At 35.7% G+C, this 20,483-nt stretch overlaps 1 protein-coding gene across 5 annotated transcripts in view; it reads left to right on the forward strand.

Annotated features, from left to right (window-relative positions):
- LOC107317008 (sodium channel protein type 2 subunit alpha-like) overlaps positions 1 to 4,717 on the forward strand; it is a 68,002-nt gene extending 63,285 nt beyond the window's left edge. For all 5 annotated transcript variants that reach the window (XM_085552227.1, XM_085552231.1, XM_085552228.1 and 2 more), the window contains 2 exons: positions 201 to 471; positions 1,425 to 4,717. In XM_085552227.1, coding sequence (XP_085408353.1) covers positions 201 to 471; positions 1,425 to 2,617 — 1,464 coding nt within the window. In that variant the 3' untranslated portion in view covers positions 2,618 to 4,717. The remainder of the gene's footprint in view (positions 1 to 200; positions 472 to 1,424) is intronic.
- The last annotated feature ends 15,766 nt before the right edge of the window (positions 4,718 to 20,483 follow it).

Consider the following 20,483-nt stretch of genomic DNA (forward strand, 5'->3'; position numbering starts at 1 on the left):
TAATTGGCTCATTTACTGGTCCTTGTTTACACTGGATAAACTTAGTGTCTTCCAGAGAACTTGTAGGAAGAGGGGATGTACATCCTACTGCTGTTGCAGACAGAAGGGTACAGATCTTGCAGGAACTTGCTTTCCCCTTTGACATTTCTAAAAGCAAATATGTTCTGAGTACAAGAAGTATTCTTTCTTTGTTTTTGCAGAACAAATTCCAAGGCATGGTCTTTGATTTTGTCACCAAACAAGTATTTGACATCAGCATCATGATACTTATCTGCCTTAATATGGTCACGATGATGGTAGAAACAGATGACCAGAGTAAGGAAATGGAAACAATTTTATCCCGGATTAACCTTGTGTTCATTATCCTTTTCACTGGAGAATTTGTCCTCAAACTGATTTCACTTCGCCATTACTACTTCACTATAGGCTGGAATATTTTTGATTTTGTGGTTGTGATTCTCTCCATAGTAGGTAAGAGTAATTCCCTTTCAAAAAAAAACTAGTGGACAGAAAAGAGAGCAGCTGTTTCAAGACTATGAATTTTTCTGTTTTCTATACAATTTGATTGATCTTTATACTTTATAGCATATAATATGTTAAATGTTGCATGTGAGATTTTTATTACACTTATTAGAATCAGTTACCATCTTTAACCTCAAAGGACATGAAAGATCTATTTTGCACGTGAAATTAGTACATACACATTTATAAGTGTTTATTGGTATATGCTAACCACAGATTAGCCTTCATTAGTAGAACTGAAGAATATACGAAGGGGGAAGTATTTTTAATTGCTTTTTCTATCTAAGGTCTTGGAGAACATTTAGATTTCTGCCAGTGAGAGGTTATTTTCTCTCCCATGTGTAGATTAGTCATATGAAAAAATAGTCTCAAAGACTTCCCGATAAAGCAGAGAGAAGTTTTGCTAAATAGAGTGCAGATCCTCAGGTGAAAAAAAAGAAAAAAAAAAAAAAAGAAACATTAATTTGCATAAATTAAGCCAATATTTTTCTTTCATAAAAGAAAGCAGTAGGCTCCTCATCAAGAACTAACCATGTCTCTAAGAGAAACTTCTCTTTCTGGCCTTTTTAGAACAAACTGGAACTCAGACAGACACTAAACTACCTTGTCATAAAACAATTTCTTTCTTACACTTATTTCCCTTCTTAGATGTCATATCAATATAAGGAATACACAGTACTATTATAATTCTTTTAAATAAAAAGTAAAAACTTGTATGATGTTTTGCAATAACTAACTTTTCTAGGAATTCTGACATCACCTTACATTTCTGAAAATAAAAAAGCAGAGACTCCCTATACTGATTGTTTTCAAGACAGCAAGAAATAAATATTTCCTTAATTAGTGAATGAATAAATTAAAATGTTATTTTATGCACTTTTTTTTTTTTTTCTCTTCTCTAGGTATGTTCTTAGCTGAGATGATTGAGAAATATTTTGTGTCCCCTACTTTGTTCCGAGTCATCCGACTTGCCAGAATAGGTCGCATCCTGCGTCTCATTAAAGGTGCAAAGGGAATCCGCACTCTGCTTTTTGCTCTGATGATGTCTCTTCCTGCTTTGTTCAACATTGGCCTGCTGCTCTTCTTGGTCATGTTTATCTATGCGATATTTGGCATGTCCAACTTTGCCTACGTTAAGAGGGAAGTTGGGATTGATGACATGTTCAACTTTGAAACATTTGGCAACAGCATGATCTGCCTATTTCAAATTACCACATCTGCTGGCTGGGATGGTTTGTTAGCCCCAATTCTTAACAGCGGGGAGCCAGACTGTGACCCTCATAAAGATCATCCAGGGAGCTCTGTTAAAGGTGACTGTGGCAACCCTTCAGTTGGGATTTTCTTCTTTGTCAGCTACATCATCATATCCTTTCTGGTGGTGGTGAACATGTACATTGCTGTCATTCTGGAGAACTTCAGTGTTGCAACTGAAGAAAGTGCTGAGCCCTTGAGTGAGGATGACTTTGAGATGTTCTATGAAGTCTGGGAGAAGTTCGATCCAGATGCAACACAATTCATAGAATATAGTAAACTATCAGATTTTGCAGCTTCATTAGATCCTCCTCTTCTCATAGCAAAACCAAACAAGGTCCAGCTGATTGCAATGGATCTGCCCATGGTAAGCGGTGACAGAATTCACTGCCTTGACATCTTGTTTGCTTTCACAAAGCGTGTGTTAGGGGAAAGTGGAGAGATGGATGCACTCAGAATACAGATGGAAGATCGTTTTATGGCAGCCAATCCTTCTAAAGTCTCCTATGAACCAATCACAACCACATTAAAACGGAAACAGGAGGAGGTCTCTGCTCTCATTATTCAGCGTGCTTATAGGCGTTACCTTTTAAAGCAAAAGGTTAAAAAAGTATCTAGTATATATAACAAAAATAAAAACAAAGAAGGAGATGTGGAAGTTATAAAAGAGACAATTATTGATAAACTAAATGGGAACTCCACTCCAGAGAAAACAGATGAGAGCTCCTCTACAACTTCCCCACCATCCTATGACAGTGTAACAAAGCCGGATAAAGAAAAAATTGAGAAGGACAAAGCAGAAAAGAACTACAAAGGTAAAAATGTCAGGGAAAATAAAAAATAAAGATGTAAGAATTCTGCTTGTGGGACAGCTTGTTTACAGTCTTTGAGAATGAAGCATCAACTGGACTCCTGCAGGAGATTTATGCCAAACTGACAGTTTTTACATATATGTGTGCGTGCGCGCGTGTGTGTGTGCATAAATATACATTATATATATACTTAAGGTCAGTGCCTATAACAAAACAGTAAACCTTCATCATCAAACTGTGACTCTGTGAACCAGAGTAACAAACCTGACAAGAGGTTACTGTTTTCACTACAGCTGACACTGCTAAGGATGAGGGATAACATGGCTCCACAGAGAACAGGGAGCTTGAAATACGTGCAAAGCTATAGTTTTTTGTGTTTCACATACTGCAAAACATGTAGAACAGTACTTCTATTCACTGTTTGTAATTCAATGGCTACATCTGTCCTATTTTTACAAAACTGGTATTAGCGTATCATTTTTTAATTCACTGGTTGTTTACTATTATCCGTGACTATTTTTGTAAATGGGTTTTATGTTGGGGAAAGAGGTATGAGGACCAAGTGTTCTACTCTCAGATTCTCTATTATGTACAGATGCAAGTGATTTGCATAGGCATGTTACGCTTATCAGTCATGCCCAAATAAAAATATGACATTGCACAAAGCTACAGATTTTAAGAACTTCCATGTTTTAGAGTTGCTTTTTAACTTGAGGCATCCTGACTACATGTGAGGATGCATCTAGATTATGTACATCCAGATTAATGTGCCTGGAAAGTCTCCTCTAATTTAGAGGAATTTGCAATGACTTATTTTTATGCAAATCATTAAGCATTAACAAGTTCTTGAGTGAAAATATTCACAACTAAAAAGAATATTGTATGGTTTCTACACTTGAAAAAATAGCTTCACCAAAATATACCTGGGAGTTCTTTTTTTTTTCTTACCTTTTCTTTTTTTTTTTTTTAAACAGTTTTTAAGCTTTTTTTCCTAGATTATGATTTAGTTATTCTGTTCTCTCATTAAGACCAACATCCAATAAATATCTTTGGCTATGTATATACTAACAGCATACTGCAGTGCAGAGTTGAGCATAGAACTAAATGGCTTTGCCACATTGAATTGCATCAGATACGTACCACAGTGTGGGTAATTTGCAAAAGCTCAACAGAACATTTTGTATTCTGTGTCATTATAGATAGTTCGGAGAGCATAACTGATGCATGTCAATGCTTTCGCTGCTGTATCTTGCTCCTTCCACTGCCTCCAATGTAGGAAGCCATATGTCAGTGGTGAATTGAATAAAGTTGTCCAACCAGACCTCATTCTTTCAAATCATTAAGCAATAGTTTGCAGCTATTGATGAGCTTCTTTAGTTTTGCATTTTAAATTTGAAGTGGCTACTATATTGTGTAGAATCAGACTGTACAGGCCATATTTCAAACTGTTTAGCCTGTTGAAAATGTGGTTAGCATATATAAATACTGTAAAGAAATACCATTTGGCAACAGTTTTGTATATAAGAAGACTGTCTTTAAGTTTAGATCACTGTTTCTTATATTTCTTTCCTCAGTCATTCAGTTTACTTTCTAACCACAGTAATTTCAAACTGGAATCATACCATAAGAAGTAATTGTAGACTATCATGTTTTAATATTATATTTGCATATATTTCATTGTGAAGTAAATTGTGTAAATCTGGAACCCAGCTTATTGTTTCAAAATAGTTATAGCTGGTACATGGACATAGCAAGGAAAGTACTAGGGAAATGTGTGAATTACCAGTGCTGATCACATCAGAAGTTTCAAGATAGTCTCAGTGTTCATGAAATCCTTGCTATTTTGCAGTATCTGTTTACATAGACTATTCTTATTCTTTTTGAATCACACTGCACTAGACCTCTACAAATAGGACCCACAATATTTCTTAAGAATAAAATGGCACATTTGTATAATCAAGGACAGCAGGACACTTTGCGTTTCATACACAAGCTAACATTAAATGTATGATATTTCTTTTACAAATGCTTTTGACTTGTAATGTGTTGGTGAAATGCATGCAGGAAATTGTTATCATAAAACAAAAATATAACAAATGAGCCAAAAAATAAAGATTTCATTTTTTATTGTATTTATCTCTGTTCTTTTGTTGAACAACAAAAGATAAAATGAAATGAAATGGTTGTTTTGATGTTTTTCAAGGTCAAAACAATATAGTACATTAAAAGGCAATATTATGAATTTAAAAGTAAAAATTAACAGTAAGAATATTCATAAACTTAGAGTCTCTTACAGAACTCTGCAAGACTGCTGTGCTCTACCTCATTACAAAACTCTTTATGCAGGAGGCCATTGACAGTGCTTTCAGCCAGAACTAGCGGCAATGGCTTAGAGTCTTGCTTCAGTCTGGAATGAAAGACAGCTTGCTTTGCAGGTATGTCCTCCTAATTACCCTGCACTTCGTCTGTGACCTCTTCCTGTCCATATTTTCTTTTTCCACAGAAATCAATAGACAGATCGTATATTTTAAATCTCATAACACACACTCCTATGTTTTCAGAGCATTTGACCAGAAAAAAAAAAAAAAAAATCACTCAAAAGAACCTGCGTGCTACTAGGCCATACAGCAGCATAGGTCATTCCAACCAAATATAGCTTTATATTCCTACCACATTGAGGTTATGGTCCACTTCACAGTTTCCAGTTAGCAAAGAAGGATTCCTTTTGGCTAGCAAAATACATACAGTTGTATGACTGTACCAGCCCTTGTCCATGAACAGCTGAATTTTAAGGTGTACAAATGCAGACATAATGCCTTCCGCTATGTATTAAACCTTTTACCTGTCAAAATGACAGTATTAGTAATACTGACAGTAAAGCCTGGTCATTCCTGTAGTGTATGCTGATTACTTGCTCTTTTCTTTAATGAGTTTTTAAATTAAAAAATTTCCACATGGATGCCCAGAAAGGAGACACATCTTTATGCAGTACAATGAGAATTAATTCATAGGACAGCACAGCTCATTGCTGTTCCCAAGCTAGTGTTCCCAGAAGTCTTAGTGCCTCACACAAGCTAATGCAGCAGTACTAACATGTGCACTGTCATAAAAGAGTAATGAGCTTGCAGAATTAATTGAAGCTAATTCAACACTGAAGTATTATCAAAGGAAGAAAGTGAAGGGCGCAGCAGCAAAAAAAGGTATTGTGAAACAAACTCATCAATTAATGGAAGCTGTGAACACTCAGTATTTCTTAGAAGTCATTATGAGTTGCATGCAGTATTGTATTTGTTTAAGATATGTATATTAACCAATCATTCAAAAAGTAAAATTATGTTGGGCAGCAATAAAGCCCTTGCTCAGAGGGCTTATTTCCAGAACGGTATGTTATGCTATTATTAACACTATATGAATAATTATAATTGTGTGAATATATTTCAACTGAAGACCTCGGCTCTCTTTAAAGTGCAATTTATTGCAAATATTTTGTTCATCTCTTTAGTTCTTCTAGAGAGATTTCCTTGAAAAATTACAAGGAAATATGAGCAGGAACAAAAATCACTTAACTAACAGGAAAAATCCATAATTAAAGCATGTTTTCATTGCTCACTATTTCCTGCCTGAGAAATGTTTGCTTATCCATTTAGAGAACAGAAATAACACCATGTGACCAAGGCAGAAAGCCACAGAAATAATTTAGTATAAACAGGCAAAGCAAATAGTAACCACAGTTCATTAGCCAGATTACTAAGTTGGTTATAATGGATGTTTTCTGAAAGTCCATGATTAGTTCATGTGCAATTTAACAAGAAAAGATAAGGAGGACGGTCAAGTACTTTGATCTGTTTCCACTAAACACCACAGAGCAGAGATGCATTCTGTCTCTATAATGCAATGCACACTCTCCATCACTTTACAAATTAAATACTTCACCCTCATAGAAGAAAATATGCTGCAATATGAGCCTCAGCTGAGCTAGGAAAATAAATTGTGCTGTAGTAACCTAAGTAAACTGAAGCCAATTACCATTTCTCAAGAGAGGAGACAAATCACATGCATCTCTACAGCAAGTGCTATGTTTGATGCATATAAGAAAAGACGTATCATGAACAATTTATAGCAGTAAAGCAGGCATCCGTTCCCAAGCATTCTGCACTTCAAGTACATTTCCTGTATAATAAAAGCCATGCAATGTTTTTCTCATAACCTACATTCAGAAAGAAGGGAAAAAATGGTATTATCCCTGAAAGATGTTCTTTGTTCTTATCAGAAATACATATTTAAAAAATATATTAAAAAATCAACTAGCCCTTATATGGACCATGGCATTCCTGCCTTAATTTTTGTTTTAAATTAAAACATCAACCTCTCACAAGAAAGTCAATATCAATTCTAAAGCTCTTACAGCCTGTACATGGACTGCAAACATGTACATGCTACTCCACCAGTCTCCAAATGTAAAAGCATGGCATTTGCTATCAGAAGATATGCCACAGGTATGTGCTTAGAGCAAAATAAAAGCAAAGTACAGCCTTAATGAGTGAAACTGGCCATCCTTAGTCAAAGTGGGTCATGCTGTTTTTCCCCTCAGCCTAGTGCTGTGATTGATACCCAGTTCAGCAAACAACAACAACAAAAAAAAGCATTTTAGCAATATACCATATAAGTGTATCAATATTCAAAGATAACCCGCACAATTCCTAATTATTTCATACAAAAACTCTAAGTGGTTGCATTATGAGGTGTTTTTTTTCCCCCAAAAAATAGAACTGACAGACACAAAAATTTACACTTATTACCATTTTTCTCATTTCTGTTACAGGGGAATGACAGTGACATATCCAGTTTTATGACTCTGTAGGAAGCACAGTGTATACACTTCAGAGATCCCAGCTCTGATCTAAGGAAATTGATTGACCTAGAAAAAATTAACAGCTTCTTGTCTCTGCTGAGCACTGAAGGCCTCATTCTACCTCTTCATGCAAATAAGAGAAAGATGAGAAGCATGTGAAAGCATGCAGTGAAAAAGCTATATAAATTCCCTTTTAACCTATATCAAATGAAACAGAAGCACAAAAAGATACAAAAGAAAAAAGGGATGGTAGCTTTAATTGGCAGTCAGATCTTAACATGTGGGATGCATATCATAGGTTACATTTATTCTTTGGATGGGATTTTGCTGTTTGCAACTCCAGGCATCAGGGAACAGCACATTCTTTTAAAACTCTGAAAGTGACAGGGGACAGAACTGGCATAGCATATGCTACTTTCATGAACGTATACTGTGTAGAAAGGATGTTACTAACATCTCCCATCTGCACCAGGCACATCCTTAATTCATGTGTTGCAGAGTTTTTGGAGAAACGAGGACAAGCAATTTTTACTTTACCGTTAGTATCTTCACATAATAGTGCAGTATTTTAACCCCTAGTCTGTATTTTTAAATGCTGAATTTACACATATTTACAGTTACATATGTTAGATACAAGGACCTGTAACTGCTCCATTTAGCATGCTGTCTCCCTTCCTGAATGACAAATGGTTCATCCAATTTATGCAGTGGCAAACAAGGACAAGCAACAGCAGTATTTTAACCTACCTGCCCAGTTATCCCTACCCAGGCCCCTCTGTGTTTCTGATACATCCAGTGAAAACTTTCAAGTTGCCAAGGTAAGCTGTATGAGTTTCAACAGGGTCAAGTGTCAGGTCCTACATTTTAGTCACAACAACCCCAGGCAACCTACAAGCTTGGAAATTAGTGGCTGCAAAGCCGCCTGACACAGTGACCTTGGTGTACTGATGGACAGTCAGCTGAATATGAGCCAGCAATGTGCCCAGGTGGCCAAGAAGGCCAAAGGCATCCTGGCTTCTATCAGAAATGGTGTAGTGAACAGAAGTAACCCTGCCCCTGTACCCAGCACTGGTGAGGCCTCACCTCAAGTACTATGTTCAGTTTTGGGCTCCTCAGTACAGAAAGGACATTGAGGTGCTAAAGAGGTCCAAAGAAGGCAACAGGGCTGGTGAAGGGCTTGGAGAATATGCCTTATGAGGAGAGATCAAAGAAACTGGGGCTGCCTAATCTGCGAAAAGGGAGGCTGAGGGGAGACCTTACTGTTCTCTTCTAAAGGTGCTTACAGCAAAAGCAGGGTTGGTCTCTTCTCACTAGTGACAGGACAAGGGGAAATGGCCTTAAGATGTGACAGGGTAAGTTTAGGCTTGATATCAGGAAAAATTTCTTTACAGAAAGGGTTGTTAAGCACTGGAATAGGCTCCGCAGGGAGGAGTCACTATCCCCGAATGTGTTTAAAAACCTTTTGGATGTGGTGCACAGGGACATGATTTAGTGGAGAGCTGTTTGAGTTAGGGTAGTATGGTTAGGTTGCAGTTGAACTTGATGATCTTTAAGGTCCTTTCCAACCTGAGCAGTTCTATGATTCTAAGTCCCAAATGAGGACACCATGCAACCCACAACTTTCCATATACACGGGAATGTATAGGATGCTAAGAGCCTTAAGGGGCAGTTCAGTGAACAGCTTTATAGACGAATTCTCAGTTCCCAGACCCAGCGTCATTGTAGCTATTTGCATACTGTGAACTAAGTTCAGCTGGTACCTTACATTTCTTAATGACTGATATACAAATAAAAGTCCTAAAATGCAGCAGGTACCTAAAGTCTAAAGCTTCCCATTCTTTTAGCAGTCTTAGAATACTTGCTAAGTAGTCATGTTTTCTAGGTAGACAGTTCATGATACTAAATTGTAAATGAAGCAAGCAAAGCAACTAGGCAACCGAGCAAGTAGCTTTTCAAAGTGATTTTGCAAGCCTGTATTTCCTGTTCTAGCAATTCTAATACAAGCACTGTATGTATACACAAAAATGCTGTATGCTGTACTTTAGTTAGAATATATAATTGACAGTTTTGGAAGAGGAAGCAGGTTGCCAGCATGGCTGCTCCAATTCATTATTCTGCAGAATTTGCCAAGCAGAAGCTAAAGATTGTAAATATTTCACACTAAAATGATATTTCTTTTTCTAGGTCACTGCTACTGTCACGTGACAGGGTAGGCACGTAACCTAGTGTAAGCCATACAAAAGACCCAACAGCCAGGAGTCCATCTCACTGCCCTTCCCCACTATCATCTTACCAGAGCCCCCTGGGGACTGTGTGTCGGCATGGTGACAGGACATCACCACCTGCCTGCAGTGAGACAAGCAGCCAGAATGCAGAGCTTTGTTCTGCTGCTGCTGCTGAGGAAGGCCACACATTGTCGGCCTGATTCTAGCAGAAACCAAAGAAAACAGTTTTAAAAGTGTAAAATATCTGAAGAAAGTTCCAGATTATATTAATAATTCTTATGAGAATGAATCCACAAAACTAACAGTGGCTTGGAAATTTAAAAGAATGAAATTTTCAAGTTGTTCAAAATGGATTTTTGAGTACAAAAAATCGTAAAAGGGATGCTGCACATCCAAGCAGCCTAAAATGCAGGCATAGTAAACACAGATTTTACAGAGAGCTGCAATCATTGTTACATATTGCTTTTATTCCAGTACAAATGCTTGCAATGTATGGGATGCTGTTTATCTGCAGTTAAACCAATCCAGACTGCAATATTTTGGCAGCTTAGACTCCAAAGAGCAGCTGACCAAAAATCACAAAGAAACTGGCTAAACTATTGTCATGGTGCCACTTAGGAAAGGAAAGAAGAAAACAATGTAAATAATGTAAATAAGAAGGCCAAATGCTTCCCAACACATATAGGAAACAGCCGTAACAGAAGAGGAGCAGAGAAACTCCTCCTTCTTATACCAGATATCTAGCATTTATCTAATGAAATGTGCATGCTGTGAAAGACAGCAGCACCTAACACCTATTAAATGTGGGTCCACATCCCTACCTTGCCTGACCTTACACTGGCAAGACGGCAAGCATCTCCCTTCTCTTTTCATCCCAGCATACCAGGTTTCCTTAGGAAAAAGCAGTAGGCTGGTAGAGGTTGCCAGTGTTCAACTGGCCACCTGAAAAGTGTGTGTGAAGGGTAAGAACAACTGACTTCTCTCTGCCTTGTGGTTTAGAGTTATCTCCATATGCATATTTCCCAGAGGTTGTGCTGATAAATTGGGTTGGTTCTCCACTTCCCTACACGGAAATGAGCTACTGAACTAGGGATCCTAAAGATTCATCCAAGTTTTCTGGCTTTCCCATCAGCATGGGAGGCTTTCTTCAGCACAGAAGACAGGGTGGAAGTTCTTCGATCATTACAACACCTTTCCTAAAAAGTAAAAAACTTGTTGATTTGTCTTCCAAATAGTCAGTAAACAAATTTTTGATGACATTAGGAAGAATGGAAAGAGTGGTTTCAGTGCTCAGATACATTACTAGTTCAGTTCTAACTAGACCTTACCACGAAAGAGTAGTGAGATGCCCATGTACTCTGTTTATAAGCACTCTCTTTCCAACACATGCCATTCAAAGCCAGATAGAGGCTTTTTAGCATAAATAAAATATCATGATTTCATGTCTAAAAACAGAATTCAGCAAATGCTGAAGGTCACGTGTTAATCTGCCATCTTGTGGGCATATACTACAGTACACCACGTTTTAGTATCTACCACACAATTTACTACTGATAAATTAGTATCTCATTTTTGTATACTGTCTGTGTAATAAGACCAGACAATAAAAGATTTCTTAATGAAAGATATGCAACACACAGAACCTGGACAGCCTGCAAGAACAGTAGAAAATTGTCACATATATAGAATCTTCAGAACTAAAAGATATTAACTCTTCAGCAAACATAACAGCAGATCAGACAGTTCATTTTGTTTCGAACTATCAGATCTACAGGCCCAGTACCACAATGTATTTTCAAGCAAGCAAAAACACAGAGGTTAAATAAACTGATTCCATATGAAAATAGCACATGATTATGGGCTAAGCAGATTTACATACTAATAAGTCTTTCACAAGTTTTAAGTTTAGTAATAACTTATGACATATTTGTAATGCACTACGAATTGAATATATTTGTCTCTACCTAAAAGCCAAGTCATTAAAAAAACAAACAAACAAACAGAAAAGTAAGCAAACATACAGTAACTGTAGCTGGTTAGTCTACCCTTAATGTCACTTCTGCTATGTATTATGTTTTGTCCTCAAGCTATCAAGACCAATATATTAACAAGCCATACCACGTAAGATACTGGTTTCATACATTAGTCACAATATTTAGCTACTGTGTTAAAACGGAAATTAAAAATGCTTTGAGAAAGCAAGTAAAAACCCAGAACATCTGCAATCATTTTCAGGATCAGCGTAACCACTTTGTCTAAATACTAAATTTAAAACAACTGGTGAACTGTTACAATCCTGATTATCTGTCACCCTCTTGAAAGGGTTAATTTATCTTTTAAGTAACGAAAGAGCAACATTTCATAGAATCACAAATGCTTTGAGTTGGAAGGCACCATTAAGACCGTCATCTAATTCCAACCCCTCTGCTATAGGGGTTACACATCCTACTAGACCAGGTTGTTCAAGGCTAGTATAGCTTTGAATGCCTCAAGTGAAGGATCATCTAGAACCAATTTGGGCAACCTCTTCCCGTGTCTCACCATGCTCACAGTAATGAATTTCTTCCAGCATCAAAACAATAGCACTTCAGCTGGAAGTAAAAACCAAGATGGTTCACATGGTTATCTAGCCCCAAAAACACAGACATTCTGCAAATTGAAGCAGCAGTTAGAATTACTGTACAATGCATAATACAGTATGTTATTAATAATTAAGCACCTTGATTTCAAACTACTTCAAGGGTCTGTGTGACACACATGCAAAATACATATTCTCTAAATTAAGTCAGATGTATTAAAAGATGCCATCAAGAACATCTCTGCCAGAACAATAAAATAAAACTAAATCCACAAGGCTGTAATGTTGAATAGGGTACCAGCAAAATAATAATAATAATAATAAAATTTTAAAAAGCATACAAGATAGGAAAAGATGCTTCAGATAAATGAACTATAAGCCTCCTCTAAAGAAAATACTTTCAAAATTGCATTACAATAGCATTTCTCAGGGATATCACATTTACTTAGTTACAAATTGAGGAAACTTAACTACACTGTTCACTAAAGATATGCTCTGTTTTATTTTCCTTCTAAACTCAAATTCCAGGGACAGAATTTTAAGGTCAAGCTAAGCTATTTCTGGTTTTCCAATTGACTGTAGGTGAAAGGTATTCTTGTTTCCCTCAGGCTACAAATTAACTACCACTTCCCTAAATAAATGATCACCTTGGAACCTCTTGTCTGCTTACAGTCCCTCCCACATTCACCTTTGCTCCACCTGAACAAACCATCTCCTTAATCATATAAGCTGGTTATTCTGAGTTGTCCTCAATTCTGAAGTTTGCCATTTCCATCTTTCGTGTGACTAAGTGCTGCAGTGCCAACACAACTGTTCCAAGGAAAGGTATCACCTGTATCTACAAATCCAACCTAGTATCTGGTAGGTAATACATACACCATCAATATCACCAAAACTTCTCTATACTTGTTTTAAACTATCAGAATAAAATAGAGATATCACTCTGCTTTACATATTCTACCCAGCTTCTTTTGTATTTCTACTGAACTTACTGAGGTTTCTGAACTGAGATTTGAGCATACAAGGATAAAGGATATCACTGATTAAAACACTGATAAAATGCTTGCAAGGGTTAAATGTTGTTTTAATCCATGGACAGTTGAGTCACATGACTAATATTGAATGTGCTCATTGCCTCAAGCTTTAAGCTTTTCTTTGTAAAGTGTCTTGATCTGTAAAGAAGTGATGAATAAAATAACTAAGAAACATCCTTTCTTCCCACATGGTGAAGTGGAGCACAGGAGGGAAATTAAGTTTCAGCATGCAAAAGCACAATGTAAAACATGTAGTAGAATAAAAGAGCCCAGTCTACAAAGGAAAGGGAAAGCAATGGCTTTAAAAATAAAATAAAATAAAATAAAATAAAATAAAATAAAATAAAATAAAATAAAATAAAATAAAATAAAATAAAATAAAATAAAATAAAATAAAATAAAATAAAATTATTTACCTACACTATTACATGGAAATACTGAAAATTTCTTGTGAGAACAGAAGGACACTTTTCAGTTTCAAAGTATTTCATTTTAAAGGAGACAGGTTGGTTTTTTTTGTTTGTTTGTTTGTTTTTAAAAGGAAGAGCTGTTTGCCATAAAGAAAACATTTTGTTGAAAGCTCAGTCACCCAGTGAAAAATAGAAGATTCTTAATCTGACCCATCTCTGCAAACTTTTTGTTATGATAAATAATTTTTAAGTGAAGCAATGTTTTAAATAACAAAGCCAATTTCTGTTCTTCCATATTTGTTCTATCAACCTACTCATTAGTGGTAATGTTTTGAGTAAAAACCCCACACAGTTTATAAGAAAGTGAAGGAATTACTAAATAAATATCAAATTATAAAAGATAATGTATTTACATAAATTTGTGTATTTCTATCAACTGCTGTCACAACACTGAATGTGATTTCCATTGTCTCCATGCAACCACGTGTAATGCCAGCACTACACCACTTCCATTCATAATTTTGACTAATTTAAGTAAGGTTATACAGTGGAAACAAGAACTGCTAGCCTGTTTACACAACTTCAATAAACAGAACTGAAGGGATATGGTATGACTAACATGAGGCAATGGAAGCAAACACTTATGTCTTCATGATTCATGTGAATCTCATGGTTGAAAAGATGATATGAAGTTATCGCGCATGATCTTGTTCCTTTCACAGTGACCAGTCCTGAGAAAAGTCATCCTACAAAGGCAACTAGATCAGTCCTGGTTAAATAGTGTTTTACTTTCACCCCATTGGTCACATTTATGGTGAAGAATCTCCTTAGAAATTATTCGGAGTCCAAGAGTTCAAGTAAATCCAAGCAAGTAAAAAAAAATAGGATTATAATTGTTGAACAAATAAGAAAAAATCAGCTGGATGTAATAAAGATATCCTAGCTTTCTAATTTATTTATTTTAGATGATCACTCTGCAGTATAGCAAGCACAGTTTGTGCATAAACAAGATGACCTAGTTTTCAGCATCTGCAAGTCTTGCTTCAAGCTTGTTTGTTACTTGAAAAAGGCAATTAAAAATTAAACAACTGTGATAGAATAAACTCTTATTTTCCTTGAATTTCTGTGAAGAAAACACTTAGGCATTAGCTAATACTCAATGCAATGACAGACTAGAATTCAAACTAACAATGGATAATTAACAGTAGCATTCTCTGAGAGCAGAACAAATCACAGATACTAAAATGTATATGGATACACACAAGAACACAAGAGGTAAACATTTCAAGAGACTAGGTTGGGCAATTCTTTTCAAAGCATAAATCATAAGGGAGGTGTAATTTCACAGAGCATCCTTCAAGTATGAAATTTTTCAAGTCTGAACAAAGTGACCCGTATATCTTAGTATAGAACCCATTAAAAATCCAGACATATAATAGAGTAACTCAACTTGCAACAAAGAAACACTTCACTTAAAAGTAGACTTAAAACTCCAGTAAGCATTATACTGGTAAACTTTTTCCAGTGTTCTATTTTTAATTTATTTCACACTTGCATGTTTTACCTTGATACTGACATCTGTTATTATTTAACTATGCATTTCAGGATGGATTTCCTATTATTTATTAAATGTGGTATTTATTACAAGCTGAAAAATGATACACATAAAACACAAAACGTTCACTAAAGAGCTTATAAACCAGGCAAATGCAAGAAAAACTGACAAAGGGCAACACAAAACACAGCACCTGTTTCCCACAGAAACTAAAGAACCAAAGTATTTTATACTATGTCCTGAAAGACACTAGAAGTCAAAGGAGTCAGGACTCAGTGTATGTTATCTTAGCAAGCTATCCTGAATAAGTCCACAGTCAGTTTAGAAATAGAGATTGCTAGAAAGACTAACAAGCTTTAGGAGAACTAAGTCCTGCAAACAACACATTTTTCATGAACACAGGTGTGTTTGATCAAAGGAACCACATTGACATTAAAGCTTTTTGCAAGACATTCTGAGATGAAAAATCAGTACTGCAGGATAAAACCCTGTATATGGTCTGAGATTGATTTTATCTATGTAAATTACAGATATCCAAAGGTAAATGTAAATGACATGCTACTAATACAAGGGATCAGATCCTATATTGATGACAAAGTTATAAAGAATTAAGGAAGAGTTCCATATCTTAAACAATAAAGAGTAAAAATTGTACTTAATGTACTATTTATTTCATCCAACTAGATACAGAAGCAATGTGATTACCAACTCCACTACCTCATGTGCAGAAGAAATATTTTTATGTTTTTGAGATGCAAGTATTATGGGATAAATAAGGTGTATATGCTATTTAAATGCTCTCGATCTTAAGATGAGTTCTTGCAATTATTACTAGAATACTAAATAAAATATCAGAGTCAAAACACCTTTAAGAAATGAGATAACACTATTTAGAAGTTCTAAAAAAGAATGTCAGCTTCCCTTTAGTTAGTTTAACTCTACTCTCATACACTTAATTTTATATATAATGGAATTTGGTTGAATTGCCTGATTCAAGAATCCTTTTCACCAATTAGAGCAGCATTATTTCTTAATAGATACTTCCTTACATTACATACATCTTTTTATGAAACATTTCTGCTTTTGACTTACATTGGATTTACTCTTTCTACCCTTCCCTCATTCTGTTGTGCAGTTCATTTGCTTATGGTGCCACCTGAGCAACAATTATAGGTGAGCATCCATAACCCTATTAGTCAGCAGACTGTTTCTCCTCTTGGGTAGCACCTCTGGGCAGATGGTCTGGCAAGTCGGTTCAGTGATTCTCCCCAGACAGGGAGAGAAATGATTCATCCCTCCTGGCAGAGAAGCTGCTGACATTTCCATCTCTGTTTGCTGGGTTAGCTGACAGATTGTTGACATGATACTTTTATTGCTCCCCATTCTTTTCACATAGAATTTACATGGAGTTTTAGCAGGTGAACGCTTACATTTGAGCTATAGTCTACAATCATCACATGGAGTCAACTTTGCTAATAATTTAATTTTTAAGGTAAAGCAGTTAAAAACATGGTAAAAACTAACTACATTGCTAAACTCAGTTTAACCAAAAGAAAAATAGAAGGCCAGGAGAAAGAAAGGAATCACACAAGTCACGTGATACAATTTTAGCTTCACATACAGATGTTATTTATTATCGAAAGCAGAAGATTTAGCAAAGATTAATGTACTGAAAAAATACTTCTGAGGATGTAAACAGATATTGCTCCCTCAGTAAATTAAATCAGACCTAATTTTATAACTGTCATTGACAATTAGTTACATTCAATAAGAATTATAAAGTCTATTGCCAAAAGAAAACATAACACAGGTGTTACAAAGAAACAACTGAGTAAAACTTCAGGAATGTATTTCAGACCTAAAAGCTCTATCTAACTTTATAAATTTTAATGACACTTGGCAGCTCCATAAATTTTAAACAACTTAATCTTGAGTCTGATCAGCTATACAAGACACAAAACATTCTTATATATAACATATCTTCCTGTAGGACTGGAACCTATCGAGCCCTATGGGACATGGATAGAGGGAGAGGGAGAAGGGCAAGATTAGATACAGAGTTAGTAGAAAAAAAAAAATTAAAAAAAAAAATGAGCCCCCAGTGGTCTAAGGGAGGAAGCAACCATTAAGAAATGTGCCCTTAAATAGTGTAGTGGTGTTGGGAGTTTATTTGGCACACAAACACACAAGCTCTTTATCCAGTCTCTCCTTACTGAATTGTCACTAAAATATTCTTACATTTTAATATGCAAGAAAAAGAACAGTAACTTTGCACCATGGTAGTACAGTTTCTATATTATAAGGACAAACCATAAAGGTAAAAATTGACTGAATATTAGACTCTGGATTCTCCCTTTTCTTAGTCCTTAAATTCAGCCTGTCATATTTTCTTTTTATCTCCAATCTGTCTGCTGCTTTTAGGCTTCTCTCAGAAACAGCTCACACTATTTTCATCTCCTATGTTGATGTGCTGCATTATGTTAAATATTCAAAGCCAGAACATTTACATGTAGAAATAAATGTTAAGTACCTATTAGGCTGAGTAACTATTCAGCTGCATTCCTCAACCTCCAGATTACTTATTCACGTAGTATTTTTATGAATAAGTACAATGGAATCAATGAAAATTCTTATATTTTGAATTTGAGTGGTACCTGCAATCAACATGACATAGAAAAAAGTCATGTAAGCAGGAACCAAAAATTCTATTTTTCACTGGAGTTCAAATAGACCCTATAAGTAGTTTGTTATGGTGTCAGCATTTCTTGGACCTTTACATGATACTCTTAAACAGAACTTTTTCCCACTTCAAAAACCTGAAGTTGCAAAAGAAATAATTCAAACATCATAGATATCAAATACCTTTCTCCTACTTATTATAAATGATTTAAATAATCTACTAAATTCTAAATTTTCTAAGAGAAATTAAAAACACAACTCAGATATTAGAGAGATTGGAAATAATTCCTATTAGCAGGTTATTACTGGTGAGAACGATGCAGAATTTGTACGTTAGGATTAGGGGAAAAATTGTGAATAATTCTGATGATTCGTATGAATGTATTTTCATGTGATTAAATGTTGAAAAGTTGTCCTGGTAGGCCCTCATCTTTCTAGTTTGTTATTCTGGTGCAGCAAACAGAACAAAGCTACGCTTATACCACAGCTTCATCCCTATTATATTTAAATCCTGTTTCCTGGAAGAAGGTTGCTTATGCACTGTAAACAGGTTTACAAGACACTCAATGCATTTAAATGAGCTCAATTCTAAGATGAGCAACAGTCACTTCATGAAAATTTCTGACTGCTTGTCACTGAGGACTGACCAGTCCACAGCACTTTTCCCTCCATTCTACTCACTTTCATATTCATCCAGCATTTGAAAATTTCATATATATATCAGTCTCCACAGGACAAAAAAAGTTTCTGATGAAGAAAATTTTCAATAGCCTTTGAAAGGTAAACAAAAAAACCTTAATCTACTGAAATACTTCATGATCTGCATCACTTTGGAAAATCCTTAAACTCTGGATTTCCCAGTGTATTTGTAACTTGACAACCTTAATGACAGAAAAAATTACATTGTTTGAGTCACTGGATCCACCAGAATTTCACTACTTATGATGCAACATCTAGCAGGACAGAGAGATTTTCTTAGGACACTTAAGAGGAAAAGAAAAGGGGTATGGCAGTAGGCAAACCTATCATGTAAAAGAAATGCAAACCTTGAAATTACTGTCAAAGAATCAAAACTGAGATCATTACTTAGATTTAAAATGCCCGCCATACACAACTTCCATCACAGTCAAACCTCTAATCTGTCAGACTCCCACAGAGACACCACATATGGAACCCCAACACTCTTCTCTCTCAGATTCTGTTGCTACCTGATTCCCATCCACTTCTAGGTTTGAGTTCTACCATAGATATTTGAGTAAACCGACCATTTTTGGCATAACTGAAGAATTCAGCTATACATGACAGCATTAACTGTACTGAAATAGGACACAATTACTACTGAAGGGTCAACTAGGTGAATGAAATGTTACTAAGAATACAGAACTGTTTCATTTAAAGATTTGAAATTAGGGCAATTATTCCACATTATTCAAAATTACAAGCATGAAATTACAGAATCACAGAATTGTAGGGGCTGGAAGAGACCTCCAGGATTAATTCAGAATCTACAGGCTGTTAAATTCTTAGTCTCTGAACGACTTGCTAATAACTTCTGGCAAACTTTTAAACTAGAATTGAGCAGAATGGTAATCCTCCAAGAGTAAACACTAGGCTACACCAAGATACACAGGCTACACCAAAATACAACTGGAAACATTCAGAACAGATAGGCACATCATTGCCCTATAAATTATTGTTTTCAGATACATTTGCAAACTAAGTCAGCTTCTAGACCTGCATGTCACAGTTTCTACTTAAAAACAATTATCTGTCCCTCCTCCCTATAATCACTTCCTATTCAACTCTCTTATTTCACCTCATTTTTTGGAAATCAAAAAGTATTTTCCTAGTTTACAATTCCTTTCAGCTTATCTCAAGAAAAGCACAAAACTAAATTTGCTAGAAAACAAGCATCTTTTTGTATTTTATAAAATGGAGCCCTGCAAGTAAATTCAATTTGTGGTCAAAAGAGAGACCAAAAAAAAAAAAAAAAAAGAGAGAGATGTTTCCTTCAAATGCATGGTAGGGTAGCTCAAAATGCTTGTAAAATGTGCTCAGTGATGCAAATGCTTAAAACATTATCTACTGCCAGTAGCTGCACCACTGGCAGTAGATTACAAGCGCAGAAAATTTCTGTCTACTATAGCAGAAAACTGACACTTCATACATGCTTACAGCTAGGCAGAAAATCCTGACAAGAAGAATAAAAGTAAGTTTAATGAATATAACTATAAAAATCAAGTTTCAGATTTTTTTTTCCCCCCATATACCATCACATCTTATCTCAGTGCTGGTAAAAAAAAATCTATTTTAAAAAGAAGCCAAAAGTGAAAGGCCATTCCCTTCTGAAATCAACACTGTTCTTAAATTTCATCCTAAACCATTTTTTCCACTTAGAAGTGGCAGAAAAGCATGTGAGGAAACATGTCTGAATTTTGTCTGAACAGGTTACAGAACACTTGCTGTGTGTCTTCCTACTCATAACCCCATATTTCAGTTCAATTCCAGAACCATCAAGGCCTGTGTTACTGGAGTTTCAGCTCTATCATAGGCCCTCTAGACCAA

The sequence above is a fragment of the Coturnix japonica genome, chromosome 7, assembly GCF_054131305.1.
Source record: "Coturnix japonica strain WE chromosome 7, WE-NBRP24, whole genome shotgun sequence".
Lineage (NCBI taxonomy): Eukaryota > Metazoa > Chordata > Aves > Galliformes > Phasianidae > Coturnix > Coturnix japonica.